General features: G+C 35.2%; 1 protein-coding gene across 3 annotated transcripts in view; it reads left to right on the forward strand.

The window, feature by feature from the left end:
• The window catches only part of GrlHz (Gustatory receptor-like Holozoa), a 253,757-nt gene that overhangs the window by 119,883 nt on the left and 110,503 nt on the right, over positions 1–23,371 (forward strand). For all 3 annotated transcript variants that reach the window (XM_090401540.1, XM_090401539.1, XM_090401538.1), the window contains exon 5: positions 15,896–16,114. In XM_090401540.1, coding sequence (XP_090257666.1) covers positions 15,896–16,114 — 219 coding nt within the window. The remainder of the gene's footprint in view (positions 1–15,895; positions 16,115–23,371) is intronic.

A 23,371-nucleotide genomic window follows, 5' to 3' on the forward strand; every position in this document is an offset into this window, starting at 1 on the left:
TTATCATATTCAACTGGCATCTACCCAGTAGCCTGGAAGCAGGTCTTCATCCAGCTTGTATCTAAAAAAAAAAAAAGGGAGAAAAAAAATTAGCCGTCTAACTATTGTCCTCTTGCTCTCACCACAGTACTTTCAAAAGTGATGGAGAAAGTTATCAACAACCAGCTTCTTCATTACCTGGTGATTCATCAGTTAATCAGTGATCACCAATATGGATTCCACCATTCTAGTTCTGCAGCTGATCTCCTTGTTAATCTCACTCACCTTTCAACAGGGACCATGGAAAGATTTGGAGAAACTCATGTTATTACTCTCAATATTTCAAAGACACTTGGATAAAGGATTAAACTAAGTATATAATTTCTTGGTATCTTTAATTTATAGTATAACCAAGTGGAAAAACTTTCAACAACTATCTATCTCTAATGCAGAGTATTTTAATAATAAGGCATGACACCTTTTGGCAACTCGTATATGGAAATATGACTTCTGCATTACTTCAACCTTGGTATCATCTCTGGGTCTCGCTCCCACTGATGAGACCTCAATGAAGGTCAAAACTGGTCTGGGTAGTGACCCTTCCCATAATGCATAGCATTATACATGTCCACAAGGAGATGCGCTTTGCATTGTGGGATATTAAGGCAAGTGATGTGAAGTCATACCACCTTTACTACGAGTTGCACCAGTCCTGAAAATACTTCAGGTGCAAACTTTGTTTGCTTACACTTGGATAAAGGATTAAACCAAGTATATAATTTCTTGGTATATTTAATTTATAGCATAACCAAGTGGTAAAACTTTCAACAACCACATTTGTTATCAAGGCCTCCTAAAAAGCTACCATCTTGTGGCTACCTGCCTGCTCTCTGTTATTGGATTGTCACCTTCCTCACTGGTTGTTCGTTGTGTGTCATGTTGGATGGATTCCTCTCATCAGATTTCTCTATCAGTGCTGGAATACTCCAGAGTTCTGTACTCTTACCCATGCTCTTCCTCCTTTACATCAATGACCTTTTCTCTCTCTCTCTCTCTGATTTCAAATTCTATTCTCAATTTTGCCGATGATAGTACCTTTCATTCCTCTTCCTTATTCAAGAAATCTTGTAGTCAAATGATAGTAGCTTGAAGATCTTCCATAACTGATGACTTATATACTGATCTCCTCAACATCCTCAAATGAGATGAAGACATCAATGTAAATTTCAAAATAAATTTCACTTAGTAAATTTCAGTGCCATAAAAACTTAGGCTTACTTTCATTACTGCAAACAAGTCCTACTTCACTCCCACTTAATTTTGTTGATGTTCCAATTTTCTTTCCCGTTCGGGTTTCTCTTCTTGGATCAACTATCACATCCAGTTTATCCTGGCACAAACTTATTACATACATAGCCTCCTAAGCTGCTAAAAAGCTAGGAGTTATTTTCTTTTCAAAACATAACTTCTCTTCTGCTCAACTCCTAAATACTTCATGTCTTAGATCCAACTTATCTTGGAATATTGTTCCCACATTTGAGGTGGTGCAGCCAAAACCTCCCTAGGAATTCTTGATGATATAAAGAAGAGAGCTATTTGCTTAATAGGTGATCCTTTCTTTACAGACTGATTTCCTTCAGTCACTTTCCCTTGGGTGCTCTGTTTCTGCACTGTGACTTTTTCTATATGCACTTTCATGGACATTACTCCTCTGAATTTCCCACTATCATTCCTCCACTTTCTTCTAACCAGATAAAAACCAGAGCAGCCAATGCCCATACATATGCTATTTAACTCCAAGCATATCAAGCAAACTTCTCATCATCCTCCTTCATTCCATCCACATCTATTCTTTGAAACAATTCCTCCCCCTCACATATTTCCCACTGGAAACAATCTCCAACTCTTTAAGAAACATATCAATAAATTATTTCTTTCTCCATAAACACTTACCAACACATGGCACTGTTGTGTTATAGGTCCTGTGACTTTTCATGTGTGGGGTAATTATAAAAAAACGAGAGAGAAAGAATGATTATGGAAGGATAACTTTAATTGCTACTAAAGGTTGCAAGTGAGAGAAGCAGAAGAAATAGTTGAATTACTAAGTACTCACTTTGCAAGGGTGTATTATTTCTGCAGTTATTGAAATATGAGAGAGTGATGTGAGAATTGAAGTATTGGTGGAGACTCTGCAGTTATTGAAATATGAGAGATTGATGTGAGAATTGAAGTAGACAAACTGGAAGTACTCAGCATATTGAAAAATATCAATGTGAATACAGCAGTGGGAATGGACTGCATGTTGACCTGTCTGCTATTTGAATGTTGAGGAAAACTAGCAGTGTCTCTGAAAGTCATTTAATCTAAGTTGCATCTCTGCAGAGTACCACAGAAGTGGAAAGAGGATAAGTTAGTTCCATTGCATTAATGACATAGGGCTGAATAGATGATGGTGGGGGATATTCAGTTGTTTGTCGATACAAAACTGGGGAGGACAGTATTTGATAATTGTAATGTAGTTATTCTGCAAGATGATTTATAAAATTTAGCAGTGTGAGCAAAGGATATTGTTGTCAGCTTAATGTTATAAAATGTAAGGTTATACATTTTAGGATGAAAATATTACATACTTTTTATCATATTGATGATACTGGATTGCAGGAAATTGATGAGGCTAGTTTGGGAGTGATGGTGAGCAGAGAATTTTTGTTAAGGTATCATATTTCAAAAGTTAGCAAAAATAGCTGAAAGAATTACTTGGATGTTGAATACATTGACAAGCAAAGATATTTATTTTTATTATTTTTATTATTATTATTATTATTATTATTATTATTATTAAGCGAGACTTCCAGGGAGTCAGGACTCATCGAGGGAGACCACACACATCAGCTATCACACTTATTCTTGAATTCATTCACACTGCTTGCACTCACAACATCCAATGGCAATCCATTCCAATCATGCACCACCCTATGAGAGAAAAATCTAGCCCTTACTCCCTTCTTAGCGGCATTCATTCCCAGCTTCCAAGGATGCCCTCTTGTTCTTTTCCCACATATTTGTTCACTGTTATTTCTTGGGAATCATGAGATGATGGAGGGGATTCAGAGATGTATTCCACAGACCTGTCACAAAGCTGTCGACAGGTCTGTGCATGTCTCCTATGAGAATAGATCAAAGTGCATGTTTCTGTTAAGGTATCGTCTGTTCAGTCTATCATCTCCTCTCTCTTCCACTTGGAAGGAGGGGAGATGATAGACTGAGTGGTATGTGCACACAAAGAAATGTGTGGTGTTCAGTCATTTTCTTGTGAGATATGTGCAGATATTTTGATTATATTATACAGTTAAGTTTACATTATTACTAGCTTCCTATCACTAATAGCCTTCTTTGTAGTGACCTAGCCCTAATGAGTCTTTTATTGAAGTCTCCTCAGTAGGAATCTCGTCAGTTCCCAGACACTAGGCTTATGTAGATATTTGGTGCTAAATAAAGACATAGTTTGGTCATGCTTGTATAAAGGATAAAAACAAGAATATAATTTCTTGTCAAGTCTAATTTACTTTCTAGCCAAACAAGAAAATGAAAAGAAAAAGAAACTTGCTACAGCTCTTATTCATCCAAAGTATTTTAACTTGATAACACACAAATCTGCACTGCATTTTGTATGTGAAATTATGACTTAAGCATTGATTTAGTTCTAATTAAACTGTAAAATACTTCTATACATATTTGTTTGGAAGATTTTTTAATTTGGTTGTAGCGTAAATTAAAGTTGCCAGTGTTTAGAGATTATTTATTTTATTTCATCTCTATAAAGAGATTTTTACTCTGAGTGTTTATTAATTACACAAGGGTTCAATTCTGATTGGTGCAATGACTTTTAACTATTTCTTTTAGAGTCCGGAAAATTACTGACACCAGACCAATTAAAAAATATATATATTTAATGAAAATAAAACTATATGTGCTTTAAATAAAATTATATAAATAACTACAAAATTAACTGGATCCAAGGCCTTCTAAAACAAATCTACACTTTAGAGATTTTCTTATCCAAAAATATTAAAATCATTCATTTTCTGACTCATCCTGTTATTGGATTGTTTGACATATACTTAATCACATCTACCAGACTTGTTTTCACAACAACCAAATGTTCATCAGAGTCAGTTTCTTTGTTAGACCTTTTCCGAAAATATAAAAATTTTCTTCTTTTCCATGGGATCCTTTTTTATCTCCCTTATGTAGCATAGAATATTTATACTTCTGTCTCACTGAAGTATAAATATTCTTACTTCTTGCAGTTCAATTTGACAAACAATTTACTAATTTCTATTATTTCGTGACACCTCCAAGGAGTCCAAAGACTCATTGAAGGAGGGCACCTACTCTACAGCACCTTGTCTCCACAACTTCCATCCATCACTATCACCTACACCACTGCCATCTACTGCCCACCACCACTAGTGTTTTTTGTCTGTAAAATGCATGTGTCCTGAAGGCCAATTTTTTCTGTATGCGGGATGAAAAACCTGAATTTCATCAGTAGAAAAAAATCCTTCTACCTCCGGATGAGATCAGCTAACATCCTTCAGTTGAAAAAAAAGCCCATATAAAGATTCCTTCCATCATGATGAGAATCGAACTTAGGCCTTTTCTAATTGAAGGGTGGGTGCTACATACCGTAATTCTTCTAATTGCACTACAGAGGTGCTTGTACCAGAGGAAGAAATTTCTTCTACTACTTCATAAGCAACATATCTAAATCGTGCTCTTCTTTTTGAGCTACTTTACAATTTTAAATTTCACCAATTTCTTTTTTCCATAATAATCTGGTGTCCTTAAGACAGAAGATGAAATTTTTCATTCAGTGTTTCCTCAAACATTCAATTAGAATGCCGGACATTTAGTAAATACTTGTTGGCAGTTTCAGCTTCTCCAGTTTTAACACTAACAGTTCTGTGATTCCTTTTTGGAATCTTCTATTAATATTCTCCTGACTGTCACGTAAAACTTAAAAGCTTCCTAAGAACAAAATTTTTCGGTTGGCATTCTCAAATATCCATTAGCTTTCTCTTTTTTTTCCCATTACTACGATACCCAATGCTCTCTCTCTCTGTCAGCTGTCAATCACCTTTCAATCTCCTCAGCATGTATTCGCACTCCATGTAAATGGCAAGGGAGAAGTTACGTATAATAGCTGACATGTTGTCCGTTAGTGCAAACAGAATGTCTAAATAAACCACAACAAATATCTCAACACTTAATAATTTTAAATTACAATAAAAAGGATTGAAAGTAACACAATTATCAGAATCTAGTAAGTACATCAAAATTTCAAATGCTTTACATTTCATTTTGATAATGATAATATCAATAATAGGTACATTTCAAGTGCCGATATATGTGTTATGAAACCAAACTAATCATATACTAACATAAAAAATTTGTAAAAATATCATCATCATCATCAAATTCCTGACATGTACCCTCAAGGGGTGTACAGGATATGATAGTACTACATTAAAAATTTACATTACTAACTTTCTATCTACAATTTTTCTCCAAATCATTCTGTTACTTGTCAAGACTCCAATATTATCATTATCAGATCTTATATTTCTATCGTCTAAGGCACATTGTACCGTATCACTCCACCTATATCTTGGTCTTCCTCTGGGTTGTTTTCCTGCCAACTTGGCAGAGAACACTTGTTTTGCTAATCTTTCCTCGCCCATTCTGTTTAAGTGACCATACCACCTGAGATTAGTTCTGCTAATGCATTCCTGGATGCCGACAATGTCATGTTCTTTCTAATATCCTCATTTTTAATATGATATTGCCATTGATTCCATCTGTTCACGCCTCTAATCTTTCTCAGGACTCTCATATCTGCGGTCTCTAGTCTTTAGTCAAGTGTTTTACTTCTGACCCAGCTCTCAGATCCATAAGTTAAAGCTTGTTTGAACACTGACTTGAATACAGCTAATTTAGTGTTCCGACTAATTTCTCTCTTATTCCATATGAATTTATTCAATTGACTTCCTATCATACCAGCTTTGTTGATTCTGTTGTCTATTTCCATATTTAATTTACCATCTTCACTAAAAATGCATGAGTAGCTGAAATGTTTTACTTGTTCCACAGGTTCCCCGTTCACAACACAGTGACATTTTCAACAATTCTACCTATTTTAATTGTCTTTGTCTTTTTAATGCTCACCTTCATACCATATCTATTACAACAGTTATTCAATTTAGTCAGGGAATCTTGCAAACTTGTAGCGGATTTATTTAGAAGTATAACATTGTCCGCATAAAGCAAAGAGGTGACATTAATATCTCCAATTCTGATATCATGTTTAATACCACTTTCCTTCATAATGTGATCCATATAGATAATGAATAACAGAGGGGATAATGTACATCCTTGTCTCACACCAGATTTAACATTAAACCATCTTCCTATACTTCCTTCAATTCTAACTGCCAACTTACAACTCAATTACAGACTAAGTATTGCTTGATATAATGCCCCTTTGACACCATATAACTGTAGCGTATTGAATAGCTTCTCTCTTGGCACCTTGTCATATGCCTTTTCTTTGTTATATTTCCATGCTTTCTCAACTATTTGTCATAAAGTAAAGATCTGATCCTCACAGCCTCTATTCGGCCTGAATCCAACTTGTTCTTCACCAAGCTTTTCTTCCACAATTCTTCTCAACCGTTTCTCAAGTATGCTTGCATAGATCTTGCCAGGAACACTCAGTAGGGAAATACCTCTGTAATTCTCACATTCAGTTTTATTTCCCTTTTTGTATATGGGTACTATTAGAGCTCTACTCCAATCATCGGGAATTCGTCCCTCTGTCCAGGCAGTGCAGTCCCTCTGTCTAAAGTATGCTGTGCAGCCACTGTAAGACTTTTATACCACCATATTTCAGCATTTCAAGGTGAATATCATGTATTCCTGTTGCCTTTCCACATTTCAAGCTCCAGAATATCTTACCACCTTGTTGATATTTATTTTCTATGTTCTTGCCAAAGTCCTCCCAGTCCTCCAATAACTGACTTATTTGACACTTTTGATATGCTTTCTTCTTTTCCTTCACTGCCTCTTTAACTTCCTATGTCCACCATGGAGTTCTGATTTTTCTATCCTTGCAGACAGTCTCACCACATGCCTCTCTGGCTGAATCAATCAATCAGGGTTTTCTTCAAGGCTTGCCACTGAATCTCCAATGTTTGGTTCCTGTTCTCAAACTCTTTCATTTTTTCTTCAATAATATTTGTGTATTTTAGTCTACAGTTCACATCTGAGAGCTGCTCAACTTTTATTCGCTTTAAAACTTTCTTACGTGTTATGCTTTTCAATACGAAATTCAATTTTATCCTGCTCAAGACTAAATAGTGATCGCTTCCAATTTCAAATCCTCTATACACTCTGGTATCCTGCACCAGGGAGAAAACATCACTTATCAATAATAACATAGTCAATGAGACTTTTCTTATTCTTTGTCTCTTTCCATGTGAATTTGTGCACATTTTTATGTTGGAACATGGTGTTAGTAATAACCATTCCATGTCCTGAGCAGAAATCCAACAGGTATTTGCCATTATTATTGGCTTTGCTCTTTTCTCCAAATGTTCCCAAAATATTTTTGTATGTCTGACAATCATTTCCTACTCTGCTATTTAGATCCCCAACAAGGACCAACATTTCCTTTTTCATTGTGTCAGTTGCTTTTTCTAAAGCATCAAAAAATTCTTCCACTTCTACCTTAGTAGAATCTTCTGTGGAACCATAGACAGTCTCATTGTCCAATTCCCCATTCTGAAATTTGCCCACATCACTCTACTTGAGACTGCCTGCCATTCAAGTAGATTAGCCTCGTATTTTGTGTTGATTACTATGGCTACTCCTTTTTTTCCTTGATTGTCATTTCCTGAATATAACATTTTGTATTTATTGTTCAGAAAGATCTCACCAGTTTTTGTCTTTTTTGTTTCAGTCACCCCTATTATGTCGATTTGATACTTATCTAATTCCTCAGCTAGCTCCATTTGTTTGCCATTCAGGCTTCTTATGTTGATAGTACCGATCTTTAACACTGGTGATCTTGATTTGGGTTGTGCTTTCAGATTTGTTCCAGTAGCTGACTTTTCGCTGTTCGCCCTGGTTCCCTGGCAAAAACAACGGGGGCCCTTGTTTAACCGGTCGACGCCCCAGCCGGCATGAAATTTTGTTACATTGTACCATTATTTTGTATATTGGTTTAAGCCAATAAGAATACAATTTGGTCGGCTAAATCCCAAATTTTTAGCCTTCAGAATCGTTCAGTATCCAGGTAGATACTCAACAGGGTGCACCACGAGAAGGTGAGGATTGGACATTAGGTCAGAAGCCCTGGTCCATTCTCTGTATTCCTTTAAAGGCTATGTGGAGGTCTCCTCTCAGTTATACAGCTTTGACCCTTAAGCACCCCAATTATGATTATTTTTACACTAAGATATTATATTCTTGGTTAAATACTTTATCCAAGTGTAAGCAAACAAAAAATTTGCATATGAAGTAGCTTCATGACCAGGCTGCTTATATATAGATGCTAATGACTTCACATCAGTTGTCTTAGTATCCCATAATGCAATGCACATATCCTTACGGCAATGTATAATGCTATGCATTATGTGAAGGGTTTCGACCTTTATTGAGGCTTCATCAGCAGGAGCTAGACCCAGAAGTGATACCAAGGTTGAAGTAATGCAGAAGTCATATTTCCATATACAAGTAGTCAAAAGTTGTCACACCTTATTACTAAAATACTACTCTGAATTAGAGATAGATGTTTGAAAAATTTTTTTAAACTTGATTATACTATAAATTAAAGATGTCAAGAAATATCCTTGGTTTACTCCTTTATCTAAGTGTAAGCAAAACAAGCAATATATATGTCCGTTAAGGATATATGTATTGCATTATGGGCTACTAAGGCAATTGATGTGAAGTCATTAGCCTTTATATACAAGTAGTCCAGTCGTGAAGTTACTCAATATGCAAATTTTTTGTTTGCTTACACTTGGATAAAGTGAGCATTTTTGGCTGATTGTCATCCACTCTGGATTTTTTTTTTTTTTTTTCATGTATTGAAGTGTACTCATTACTACATTCATCCCAAATATTCATTTTGTATGTTGTCTTTATTATCTGTGATTCTGTTTAACAATATTCCATGTCTAAGCTTTCACAATAGTTATAATATTTTACCACTTTTGCAATACTCTTCCTGTTTCTGTGATTTTGGTTTAGCTATTTGGACATGAAACTTAGCTTTCTTACATTTTTCTGTATATTTTCTAAAAGCACACACATACTGTCATGATTTACTTGCCAGGAATTTTCACTGCAGTTGCTTCTTTTCAGGAGACTGCAAATGACTTGAGTTCACTGCAAAGGTCTGATTTGCTTATTCTTGAAGATAACTTTACTGCCTTCTTTCCTAGCTGAATCAGTCACTCTTTTCTTCAGATTTTGACACTGGGTCTCTAAGGATTGATTTTAATTTCCTCTATTTCCCTTGATTCTAGATCACATCTGAAATGTGTTCAGTTTTGATTCTTTTTAAAACTTTTGTACACATTTAAAACAACAAATTACACCACAACCACAGTAATTAACTTTAATGAAAGTACAGATATTTCATACTGAAATGAAATATCTACACACTGATGGTGTACAGAAACAAGCAAATCAAAAAACTGGAATACAAGGTGCATACAACAATCAGTTTGCCAATTAAAACTGGTTGTCCAAAGCTAGAAATTAATATTGATATTAATAAAAATGTTAAAACTATTTTTGATATTTACATAAAATGAGAATGGACAACTCATATTACAAATATATCCAATAAAGCTCTTAAAAAGCTTAACATCATCAAAAGGCTTTGTGGAATAAAGTGGGATGCAAAACCGAAGACACTCAAAACTACATATATGGCACTCATATGACCCACTATGGAATATGCCTCATCAATCTGGGCTCCAGCTTCTACTAGCTCAAAAGAAAAACTTGAACAGAGTACAATCAAGAGCAGCAAAAATTATCATAGGTGCAGTCTCATCCACAAATAATTTAAAAGCTCAACAAGAGTGTGGTCTTCATAGAAGTTCTAGAAGACAAAAGAAAACTCTCCACAATTAAATTCACTAACAGAATCAGAAGCGACCAACAGGATCACATCTCACTCAGGACTTTTGATGCTTGGACAAGAAAATCTAGACTAAAGTGATCATCTACGTTACAATATGATCATGAAATTAGAAAACAAATTGACTTTGAGCACTTATCCCTTGAAATAAGCAAAGAGTCATTCTTTTCCACTATTCTACCAAAAAACACAATCATAAACTTAAATCTCCTCGAATCTTGTTCAAAAAAGAATTCACAGCAAGAAAAGAAAAGAAAAGGACTTGACACTATACATCACTTAAACAATCCAAACCATGTCATTGCCTACACTGATGGATCATCTTATGAAGCACTCAACCAAGTTTTTTCTAACTCTACCTGGAGGCGAGGAAATGCAAATCAACACCACAGCTGGTAAAATAACTTCAAACTTCTTTTCTTAATTAACAGCCATACAAACAGCTTTCAAATTCTATCTCTCAAATCCAGTAATAAACATTACAGAAGGAATAACCATCTACAGTGACTCAAAATCTGCACTTGGGTCATTAAAAATGAAAAAACAAATCTCACACAGAAAATTCATGAACTACTGACTATCTTAAATTTGAAAAATAAGAACTGCACACTGCAGTGGATACCAGCCTATGTAAATATTGAAGGCAATGAAAGAGCAGACAGACTAGCCAAAGAAGCAAGATACTTACCTCAAAAATTACACCCACTATCACTAACTGATGCTAATGCTGTTGCCAAAATGAGATTGTGAAAACAATCTATCAAGAACAAGAATGAAATCAGTGAAATTAATGAAAATAGAGAAATAACCATAGTCATCACCAGACTAAGGAAGGAATATTTTAAAGGCATGAAAATTCAGCCAGACGGTAGCAGGAGCTATGAAACCTGCAAAAACTGCCCAGGAGTTGAACTAACACCTGTCCATATTTATTCTTATCCAGCAGTTGCTTCTCTACAGAAAATTGACAATAACTCTAGAGAAAAGCTCTACTCCATCAAAGTTCAACAGATTGCCAAAGCAGTTCTACAGATCCATGGTCATATCTAGAAGCTCTTCAATGGACTCGACAACAACATAAAATGAGAATCTCCCAAACTTTTGGGAGAGAGAGAGAGACAATTGTTCCGATTCTGGTTAGGCCAATGTAAAGGACTGCACAACTTTCTTTGAAAAAGCATTCATGTTTAGAACTGCTTCTTTGGGGAAGACAAGTTTCATCCTGTGTGTAGCTTATAATCCTGAATTATTTTTAATATGGTATTATTGATCACTATCAATAAAATATTAGCACAATAAAATATTAACCAGTGACGAGTATTGGTCAGCTGTCTCTGGATCCTCTCCGCCACCTCCTAATCCCCAAAAAACCCAGTGACCAAATCTGTGCACAGTAGTCAAGATGCAGTCAAATCATAGCCTTAGTGTATTTTTCGACATCCAAGTAATCCTTTAAACTATTTACTAACTTCATCAATTTTGTGCAATCCTGTGCTATCAATGTGATACAAAATATGTAATCTTTACGATCCAAAATGCCTAATGCTAAATTTGCAATCATTATCCTTTGCCCACAATGCCAATTTATTTAAATCATCCTGCAGGATATATGCATTACTTTTATCAACTGATGCACTCCTCAGTTTTGCATTATCATCAAACAGTTGAATATCCCCTTAAATCTTTCCCTATATCATTCATACAAATTAAAGCATGGCTCTAGTAAGAGGCACTCCATTAGTCACCCTCATTCTTCTAAGATTCCACTCCACCATATACTATTCTCTGGGATCTGTCTGTCAGTCCTTATCCATGCTACCAGCTTCATATCCATTCCAATTGGTCCAACTTTTGTAATTGCTTTCCACAGTATTTCGTCAAATGCCTTTGCAAAGTCCAGCAGTATCATAGTATAACTAATTTGTTTATCCAATTCTGCTGTCACTTTATTATTATTATTATTAAGAGAGACCTCCAGGGAGTGATGTTGAGTAAATTACTAAAGCAGGAACCTAACATTTACAAAACTTTACTGCCAACTATTTAATATCATACTCCTATCCACCTATTCCTGAATTTTACCTTTAATCAAATTTTCCAATACTTTAGCCACCACCTCTGAGATAATTGGTCCGTAATTTTTTACTTCTGTTTTGGAGCCACCTTTATGTAATAGAATTATCTTATTCTCTTTCCACTCCCTTGGAACCTTGCCAGAGCTGAGACAGATTGATCAGCTTCATCAGAGACACTATGAGTTCTCTTGCACTTTCAAGTAGTACACAAGCTGATGTATTTCAGACCTACCACTGTATTCGGACTGATTTTTTTCTATCTGCTGAGTATTTCATTTACTTCCATTTTGACATCAGTATCTGCCACATCAGCAGCTGCAATAGCTGCTTGATGATACATCTTTGCAAAGTGATCATTCACGAAAATTTGCCACCATAAAATTCATAAATAATATCAGAAGCTACCAAAGCAATCATATCTCCATAAAAACTTATGAACATTGGAATCAAAAATGCAGACTTCACAGATCATCAACTTTACAATATGATGACACTATCAGGAAGGAAATAGGTCTTGATCAGCTAAATGCCCACATAAACAAATACCTCCATAAATCTAAACCTTACCAAACTCTGTACAAAAAAAAGAACCAAAAGAAATGCTCAAAGAAAAAAGGCCTAAATACTATCACCCTTCTTTCATCCTCCAAACAGGTTATTTGTTATACTGATGGATCGTCAGACACCAATATGATTAATGGAGGCACTCGTGTTCTTCTCCTACTCCTGAAAGGTGAAAAACTTTCAATAAAAGTTGGATGTGGGAGAATCGCTTCCAATTTTACCAGCGAACTCTACGCAATAAATAAAGCACTTGAAGCCTACTTAAAACTATCATCATCTCAACAATCTGAAGGAATTATAATTTACAGTGACTCAAGATCAGCTATGGAGGCATTCAAAAATGGTAATACCAAGCTCACACAAGACATCCATAAACTCTTAAATCAACTAAAGGGTTTAGGAAAAAGTTGCATTTTACAATGGATTCCTGCTCATGTAGGCATTGATTACAATGAAGCAGCTGATAAATTAGCAAAAGAGGCCAGAGAACTCAACCAAGAAACTCACATGATAGCTCTTGCTAATGCCAATGCACTAGCAAAAGCTAAACTAATTCCACTGAAATCAGTGATACAACATCAAATTCCTGAAATTAGTGCTGACAGAAAGACCTCCACCACAATAGCAAGACTACGAACAGGACATCATAGAGGAATGAAGATCAATACAGATGATACGGGAACATATAGAAACTGCAACAACTGGCCCCAATACTGAACTGACACCCACTCACATCTTTACCTGTCCAGCAATTATAGCAGCCTTGCAAGAAATAGATCCTAATCTTGAACAACATCTCTATACAAACAAAATCATTGACATAGCCAAAGCAGTACAAGGAGCACACGGAAACATCTAAGACTCTTCAAAGGACAAGACAACAACAACAACACATAAAAGGTCACAGGACTTTAATACAGCAGTGCTATGTGTGGATAAGTGTTTATATGGAGAAGGAAGTAATTTATTGATATGTTTCTTAAAGAGTTGGAGGTTGTACTCCAACTTTTAATTAAATCCAACATTATTTCAAAGCCGAATATAGAAACTATAAAAGTTTCATATGAAATTTGACCAGAGAGCTTACGGGAATACACTTGCTGATATATATGAGCTGTCCTAGCATCCCCAAAGTGAAGCTTTTTGGCTCTTTAGTAAATACTCTTTTGGATTTACTTTGGATTGCTTAGCTAATTTTCTCTCATAATTTGATTTGACCTTTTTTACCATACTAGTCACCTTTCTTGCTTGTATTTTGTACTGCTCATGAGTTTGCTGATCATCTTTATATTTCCTCCACAGTTTTTTTTTGCAGATTTTGCTTTATATCTCTACATATCTACTTACCCCCCCCCCCCCCCCCACACACACTTGGTATGCATCTGATACTCCTGTCAAGCAATCCTTGACCATTTCCTATACACTACTGACAGTCTTTCCTTGGTAGGTTCTCAAGCCATGCCACTGCACCAAGATGTCTCTTAAGTCTGTCATAATTACTAGCTTTATAGTTCAGAATAAACCCTTTCTTGACAGAGAATTCATCATCTTTAACTCTACTTAGACAAGATTGCATGGTCGCTCTCCCTGATTGGAAGCAGTGTGTGTGTGTGTGTGTGTGTGTGTGTGTGTGTCTACCATGGTTATGTGTTTCCATGACATGTGTTTCAGGTAATTATCCCTTAGCAACTATATAATTCCACTTCTATCTTGCCATGAACCCCTTTCTGCCTTTTAGTCTATGTCCCTATAGTTGAAGTCCCCCATAATAATTTCTTAGGCTACACTCATTGTACTGATTTGCTAATGCATGGCATCTTCTTGTTGATGCTCTGGTTTGTACAGCAATGAACAATATATTTTGTCCTATTAGCACCAGATAGCCTCAAATGAACTACCTCCCCCAAATCCAAAATCCTGTTTAACTTCTAAATTTTGTTGGTTGAAGTTCTACAGTTCTCAATCAGCAATACCTCACTTCATGTCATATTTCCTCTGTTCTCTCTGAAAATATAATACTCTTTACATTCTGTCCATGTAACTGTATCATTTTCTGTTAACCAGGTCTCAGTCATGCCTATAATTTTTGGCCAAGTTGAGCTTACTAATGACAAAAACTCTTCTCCTATATTTTTGATAATTCTGACATTGGTGTTCATTCATTTCACTATCCCCTTGGTCCCACAGTTATCCTTGTGTAATGTCATTACCAATCTATTCAGATTTTAAATCTGCAAAAAACTTCATTTGGCATTGCATAATGATTTCTGTACACACACACTAATTTTTCTCAGGGGTAACTGAACCTATACTTGACTGCATTCCCCATCCTAATACTTCTACTTTCCCTGATTTTGCACTTCCTACCTCTCAGTGAACAGCATTCTCTCTAAATATCATACTCCAAAACCATTCAAATACATTCTCTCAGGCATATACAAGTCTTTTTGCCCATCAAATTCACTCCATACATCTATAAACTGCACCATTCCTCCTGCACAATCTTCTCGTCGACTCATTTCCAATCACAGTTCAGTCCTGTCATACTGAGGCAGTTGACTCACAGTCTTTACTGTCCCACACTTCTTTTCATTTCTGTGAGCAACTCATATCTTCTCACTGCATATTTCTCACCTTTCAGATCATTAGTGCCAGCCAAAACAATACCTCTTTCAGTAACTCTTTCATTTCTCCCCTTTGCAAACTAACAGCTTCATTTGATCTTTACACCTGGAAACATACTTTTGTCATTTTCTCATTAAGTATATCTCTTCTTATGAGTAGTACAAAGAATTCTAAACATTGATTAAAATAAAATCTAATCATTAACCTTCCAGTTAAGATTTTATACTCTAACAGTAGAAAAATTTTATTTTTTCAGTTTATATTTGAGATATTTATTTACCAAATGAGCATGCCTAATATATATATTTTTTTGTTATTTTAAACATTCATGAATATAGTCTATGAGGAAACAGACATAGCAATTTTTTTTTTACATTATATTTATTAGATCAATAATTTGTTGTTAATTGTTATTTTTATTCTTTTTCTGTAGACAAATGTAGTGACCTCTAGTCCATATTATTTTGTATCACTTAATGAAAATGGTACGGTTAATATCAACCAGTCTTCAGGAGTAGAAACAAAGAAATGTGAAGGTAGCATTTATGCCATTTATCTTCTACCAGATCTTCTCCATTTCATAGCATATCTTTATACACTCTATTTAATGCATATTCCTGAAAATGAGCAGTTACAAACATTGATGGAAAGGGTATGTTTATCTCTCTATTTATGGACATTTATGTATGTGTATATACACACACACATACACACGAGGTGTGGCTATTAAATAACGAGACAAGGTGTGCTGTGAATCGTGTACTCGTCATTCACAGTGCGCTTGCACTGTGAATGACCTTTAAGGTTCTAGAAGCAATTGAAATAAGCATTGTTCGCTGTCGCTCGTAGTTAGACTATAGGCAGTCATAAAAGAAACACATATGAAGTCGCTTTGCTGGAATAATGTCTAATGTCTGGAAACTGATTTGCACTGACATCATGGAACGGCTGACAGCAGAGCCAGACTTGCAGGAGAAGATCACACATGTGATGGGACATGGATTTTTCCGTACAATCCAGAAACAAAGAGACAATTGATGCACTGGAAAACTCCCACGTCACCGAGAATGAAAAAAACAAGAATGAGCAAATCGAAACTGAAGGCGATCCTGATTTTTTTTTTTTTTTTAATATCAATAGCATGGTAATAGTCGAATGGATACCAGAGGGTCAGAGAGTTAACCAACATTATTACCTTGAGGTTCTGGCCAAGCTGAGAGAACAAGTGAAGAAGAAGAAGAGACTCGATCTGTGGAAAAACATGCTTGGATTCTCCATCAGGACAATGCTCCAGTTCACCTTGTGAACCTTGTAAACCACATTTTTGCAACCGGTCTCGTTATTTAATAGCCAACAACCAGTCTCGTTATTTAATATATATATATATATATATATATATATATATATATATACTTTCTCTTAAAAAAATAGAATTTTTTTAAGAAAAAATTTATCAAGAAATTTATTTTGAAAACATTTTTCAAGATAAAAATTTTATCTTGAAATCTCTTGAAAAACATTTGGCTGTTTTGTGTCTTGGGTAAAATTTTGAGACATAATAAAATCTCTGCCAGACTTTTCCACATGATACAAAAAAAGAGTTTATACCTGGGAAATTTAGGACACATGGCAACCCTAAAAAGTCTTCATATGAAAGAAGCCTTTGACAGATACACTAACTGTGGCTATGTGTATGCATGCATGCATGCATGCTTTGTGGGCATAGTATTCTTCAAAATAACAGCCAAAATTTAGGGGATTAAAATTTAGAATTTTTGATTCAAAAGATCTACATTATATATGTAGTCATTCCTTGACTTGTGATGGTCATCCCATTGTAAAAATGAATAAACATAAAATAATATTTATTAACATTTTCAACAATAAAACTTCTACTGCACATTGTTTGGCATGCATCTGTGCAGAATGGGGGGGCGGGTGTTATTTGTTACTTGAATCAGTGCACTATGGTGTTTGTTGGTGGAGAGAAATGTTTTTCACTGTAGAAGGTCATTCTCATTCCTCTACTAAACTGCCAATATATACAACATGCCTGCATGATTTATGGCATGCTGACTCCAGGATTAAGTACAGTATGAGATGATTTGTCCCTGCTCATGGCAAATGTGTTAATCTTATTATTTTCAGCTTCAGATGCTTAGTCATCAAGTCTGATGGAATGACCTGCTCCATCACCATACAATAACATCTTTTCATTTGTGATTATTTTTTAATGGTTATTTCTTTGTAAAAATGGTCGTCAAGTGAAATAAGTGATTCTTCTAGTGGTATGGAAAAGAAAAAGACCTTTGAATTAGGAAAGAAAGTGAAAATAATACATATTAAATAATACACAAACATATATTGATTCGAAAGTCCAAAGTCTGCACCAGAAGAAATTTGAAATCCTTCAACATCATAGTACTGTAGGTTGACTGCAATTACAACAAAGATCATGTCACTATAAATTTATCATCAGTAGCCTTAATAGAGAAAGCTATCAGTGCATTAAGTCGAGGTCATAACTTTGCCATTACACCTGGGCAAGTTCCAAAAGTGGAAATAATGGCGTCAGTTTAATGTGGAATATACGACCTGCTTCCAGTTACAGCCAGTAATATGAGAGTTGTCTGAAAAGCTCTTGGCCCTTGACCACAGATGGCAACACTATTGGCAAGATTTTTTTTTTCTAAGTCAGTACATCTGTCATAAGCATCCATGTGAAATTATAAGTCATTCTGTCAAATAGTTTGTTTTATACAGCTGTCTGAAGTGTTGTCTGTATCCCTTGAAATGAAGAAAATTGAGTATCGGGTGGTTATAAAATTCTTTGTGAAAGAAGGTTTAATGCCAAAAGAAATTCATTCAAAGTTCAGAAAAGTTTATGGGCACTCTTCTCCTTCATTTTCGACAATTAAGAAATGGGCTGCCGAGTTTAAATGTGGCTGTACCAGCCTTGAAGATGATCCACGTGAAGGATTCCCAAAAAGTGTAACAACACCAGAAATCATTGATCGAGTGCATGATATGGTATTGGATGACCGGCGAGTCAAAGTGCATGAAATTGCTGAGACTATAGGTATTTCAAAAGAATGTGTAGGATATATTTTGCATGAAGAATTGCAAATGAAAAAGCTTTGCACAAGATGGGTAGTACTGCGCTTGCTCACAGCAGATCAAAAACGCTCTCACATGAAAATCTCTGAACAGTGCTTGGAGCATTTTAACAAGAATAAAACTGATTTTGTGTGTCGATTTATTACTGTGATGAGACTTGGATTTCACCATTACACACTAGAATCCAAACAGCAGTCAACACAGTGGACAGAAGCCAGTTGTTTAGCACCAAAGAAGACAGAGTCAGTTCCATCAGCAGGAAAGGTCATGGCATCAGTGTTTTCAGATGCTAAAGGCATTTTGCTTATTAATTATCTTGAAAAGGGTAAAGCAATAACTGAGGAATATTATTCCGATCTTTTAATCAGACTAGACGAAAAAATTCATGAGAAAAGACCCGGTTTGCAGAAGAAAAAAAATCGTCTTTAATCAGGACAATGCACCTGCCCACAAGGGTGTTTTGGCAATGGGAAAATTAAGGGATCTGCACTATATGAATTATTAGAACATACACCCTACTTCCCAGATTTGGCTCCCTCTGACTTCTATCTCTTCCTCACTGGTCAGCATGTTAGTTCGAATCAAGAGGTGATTGCAGCTGTAGAGGGGCATTTTGCAGATGTTACTGAGAACCACTACAAGGATGGAATAATGGCACTGGAGCATCACTGGAATAAATGTATTAGCCTTAAAGGAGATTATATCGAAAAATAAAAATAATTTTGAAATTATAAATTCGTTTTTTCATTGTAAGGCCAAGAACTTTGAGACCACCCTCGTATTTGTTTGTATGTAGCCAACATCTTAACCAAATCCATTCCTCCCAAAAACAATATGCCACAAAAAGAAATCAGTACCCTAAAAGAGCTGTACAATAATAACAATATAGTGGTAACCAAAGCAGACAAAGGTAATGCTACTGTGATAATGAATCAAACAGAATATGAAAACAAATGCACGTTCTTTTACAAGATCAATCTACATACAAAATTATAGGTTGTGATCTCCTACTAACTCATAAAATAATAAAGTTCATAAATTAGTGAAGAAAGTTGCTTTCTGGCATAAAGAAATTGTGAACTGAAGCCATGTGAAGCCATTCAGAATATATTAAGCACCAAAAATTCATAAACAAGATACATCCTATACCCAATTGTTGCTAGTATAAACAGTTCTACATACAAACTTGTTAAACATTTAGTTAGATTAATAGTCCTCCTCTCATGTAATTCTTCCTTATTTGTAAAATATTTTGATGATGACTGCTCCAACCACTGTAGAATAAAATGCTTTAATTTGTTTGCCTAAGATTATATTTTCAAAAGTTTCCAAACAGCAGTCAACTGTTATCCAACTAATCATTATATCCAACAGTCAACCATTGGATATAATGATTAGTTTCAATGTTGCTTCACTATTCATTAATGTACCATTAACTAAGATCCCTTCATTTGTTCAAGTCATATTTTCTTTCCTCCCTAGATATATTTGAATTATTCAAATTTACAGTATATGCTGGTTATTTTATTTCATATGGAAAGGGAAAATATACAGATATCTAGATCAGACCCCCCCCCCCCAAGCCAATTTCTACATACAACACTTAGAGAACCAAGCTATCAATATGGCTACTCTAAGACAAGTGGTTTGGCTGTGCTGTGTTGATATTGTGTTTGTTGTTTTGTCACATGGTCCAGGCACATTAGATACATTTTTAGTGCATTTAAATAGCCAATACCCTAAAATCCACTTCACAATGGAACAGGAAGCTAATGGTCACACACCTTCCTGATAGTTCATTATCTTTTTCTGTTTATAGAAAACCTACATATACAGGGAAATATTTGCATAATTACATCATCCAGCTCAACAATATGGCATCCTGAAAACCTAACTCACAGAGCCAGTGCTATCTGTTCTGATGACAATGCTATTACCACTGAACTCACTCTCATCACACTTTTTTTATGAATGACTATAATCCCCAAAGAATAGACAAAATATGAAATGCTCCCTGGGAAGACTACAGCTAAAAGGGGGGGGGGTGTCTGATCTAGATATCTGTATATTTTCCCTTTCCATATGAAATAACCAGCATATGCTGTAAATTTGAATAATTCAAATATATCTAGGGAGGAAAGAAAATATGACTTGAACAAATCAAGGGATCTTAGTTAATGGTACATTAATGAATAGTGAAGCAATATTGATTTGCAATTGGTTAGACAAAAACTTCCAGTATCCTTGTTGTCCTATACAAATTTTAAACTGATCCCACTGTTAACTAATTGTTGCTAGTTGTGTTCTGTGACAATATTTTTATGCAGCTATTCACCACATTTAAATCACGTATCAAATTGGCAACTCACCCGTTCACCTAAGGACAAACTCTCTCCTTTATCACGTCCAAGAGTGTATGAAGTGGCCTGTACTTGTGAACCTTTCTTCCTTATGGACAGACAGGATGAACTATTGACACCCCCATTGGAGAATATAAAAATACATTCAGCACTATCTTTATGGCAAGTTGGAACTAGCAGATCATACCTTGGATACTCCTTCACACAAGATCAAATGGAAGAAAACAGAAGTCATTATAAATCAGAGAGAGAGAGACTATTTTTGGAATCAGTAGCAGCTTTAAAACATTCCCCAAACCTCACTAAGTGTGGCTGTATGTACCAAAAATCTGGGAGACAGTCATTTTAAGATCAAATTAATACTTGTTAACTCTTTGCACCAATTAGAACTTCAATTCCTTGTGCTGTCATTATAATAAATTTAGTTTAATTTTTTATCCAAGTGTAAGCAAACAAAGTTTGCACCTGAAGTATCTTCAGGACTGAGGCAACTCATGGTAAAGGTGAACTAAGCTCTCATCACTTGTTTTAGTATCCCCCATAATGTAAAGCACATCTCCTTGAGGACATGTATAAAAAAATGCTATGCATTAAGGGAGGAGCTACTACCCAAACCAGTTATTGAGGTCTCATTCAGTGGGAGCCAGACCTAGAGGTGGTGATACTAATTACTTTTGGCAACTCATATTTACCTATATGAGTTGCCAAAAGCTGTCTCACCTTATTGTTAAATTACTCTGGATTTAGAGAAAGATGTTGGAAGTTTTTTTCCAATTGGTTAGACAAAAACTTTCAATATCCTTGTTGTCCTATACAAATTTTAAACTGGTTCCATTGTTAACTAATTGTTGCTAGTTGTGTTCTGTGACAATATTTTTATGCTCTGAAAGTGCCAGGTATAACACTAGTGAAATATCAGTAAATAAGTAAATAAATATTGATTATTTTCTTATCATTCTTGTGTCACGAATTAAACCATTAAGTAAACGGAAAACGATTAGCCTGATAATTTCCTTCCTCTTTCTATGCCATACTGAATATTCTTCAATTGCTGAACACATTCCACATATTAATAGTATTTACGTATATCAAGAGTAATAAAAAAACAGAATGGTATCTATAAATATACTGTTCTATTTTTTTATTACCATTGAAATATGAACAACAAATAGGGATGTACTTGATTGTGGAAGTGCTAAAAAGTGGCAAAAAATTCGATTGACATGGTGAATCTCTTTCTTCAGCTGATCATGTTTATATCATCAATCATTTAAACAGGTGCAGCAGTTTTAGACAAAAAGAAAAAAAAAGTAATTACACTTACAGTGCAAGCTCTGTGCAATTGGTTTCTTTCTCACAAATACAAATGTGTATTTGTGAGAAAGAAATATTGTAATTAAAGAAATGAAACACTGTTACAATTTGGATTCAGAATCAAAATTGCAAAAAAGCTAATGCTAGTTTCTTTAAACTGCAAAAACGTTAATAGAGAATTTACCTGCTATAAACAAATGCACAGAGAAGTGAAAAAAGTTAATTATTTTCAAATTATGTATTTTTGCAATAAACTTTTATTGTAAAAATACATAAATAGAAATGATTTGGCTGTGTCTTCACTCCTGTACACAGATTTGGTTACTGGGGTTCTTAGGGATCAGGAAGTAGTGGAGAAGATTCAGAGATGAGTGACCAAGGTGGTGAAAAATCTGTGGAATGTTCCCTATGAGGATAGATTGAAGGTGTGTATAGGTTACAAATTTTAGGTGATAGGTAGAAATTAGGGGACATGATACAAACTAATAAGTTATTAAAGAGATTCTGTAGGATTGACAAAAGAAATTTTTTAATACATGACAAATAGAGAGAGAGCACTAAGGGTCACCCTGGAAGTAATGTAAGCTTGTGGTTAGTAAGGATGTATGGACTAGATTTTTTGTTTGGAGAGTGGTGAATAAGTAGAATAGCAATACATTCCTCATTCAATATTTTGGCAGTTCATTCATTCATTCATAACTTGCCAGAATTATTATTATTATTTGACACCTCCAAAGAGTCCCAGGACTCATTGAGGGAGGGCACCTGCTCTACAACTCCGTCTCCACCATTTTCAATTACCAACTGACCGCAATTATGCCATCTACCGTCACCACCACTGGTATTTCCTCTGACAATCACAAACATCCATTTCCATGGCAGGATTCAAACCCACAGCCCTTTTGGCTGGAAAGCGGATATGCATTCCACTCGGCCAACCAGGCTGGCTAGTTGCGAGTGATAGTGAATGAACTTAAGGAGAGTTATGATGTCGGTGTACATCCTCTTCTGACTCCATGTATATACCCCTTTTTTTTTTTTTTTTTCATTGTTAACTTTATTATTCATACCTACTTATTTACATTATATACATATGTATATGTCAGCATAAAGTACTT

Source organism: Typopeltis vanoorti, chromosome 12, assembly GCF_054136105.1.
Source record: "Typopeltis vanoorti isolate ZY-2024b chromosome 12, IOZ_Tvanoo_1.0, whole genome shotgun sequence".
NCBI lineage: Eukaryota > Metazoa > Arthropoda > Arachnida > Uropygi > Thelyphonidae > Typopeltis > Typopeltis vanoorti.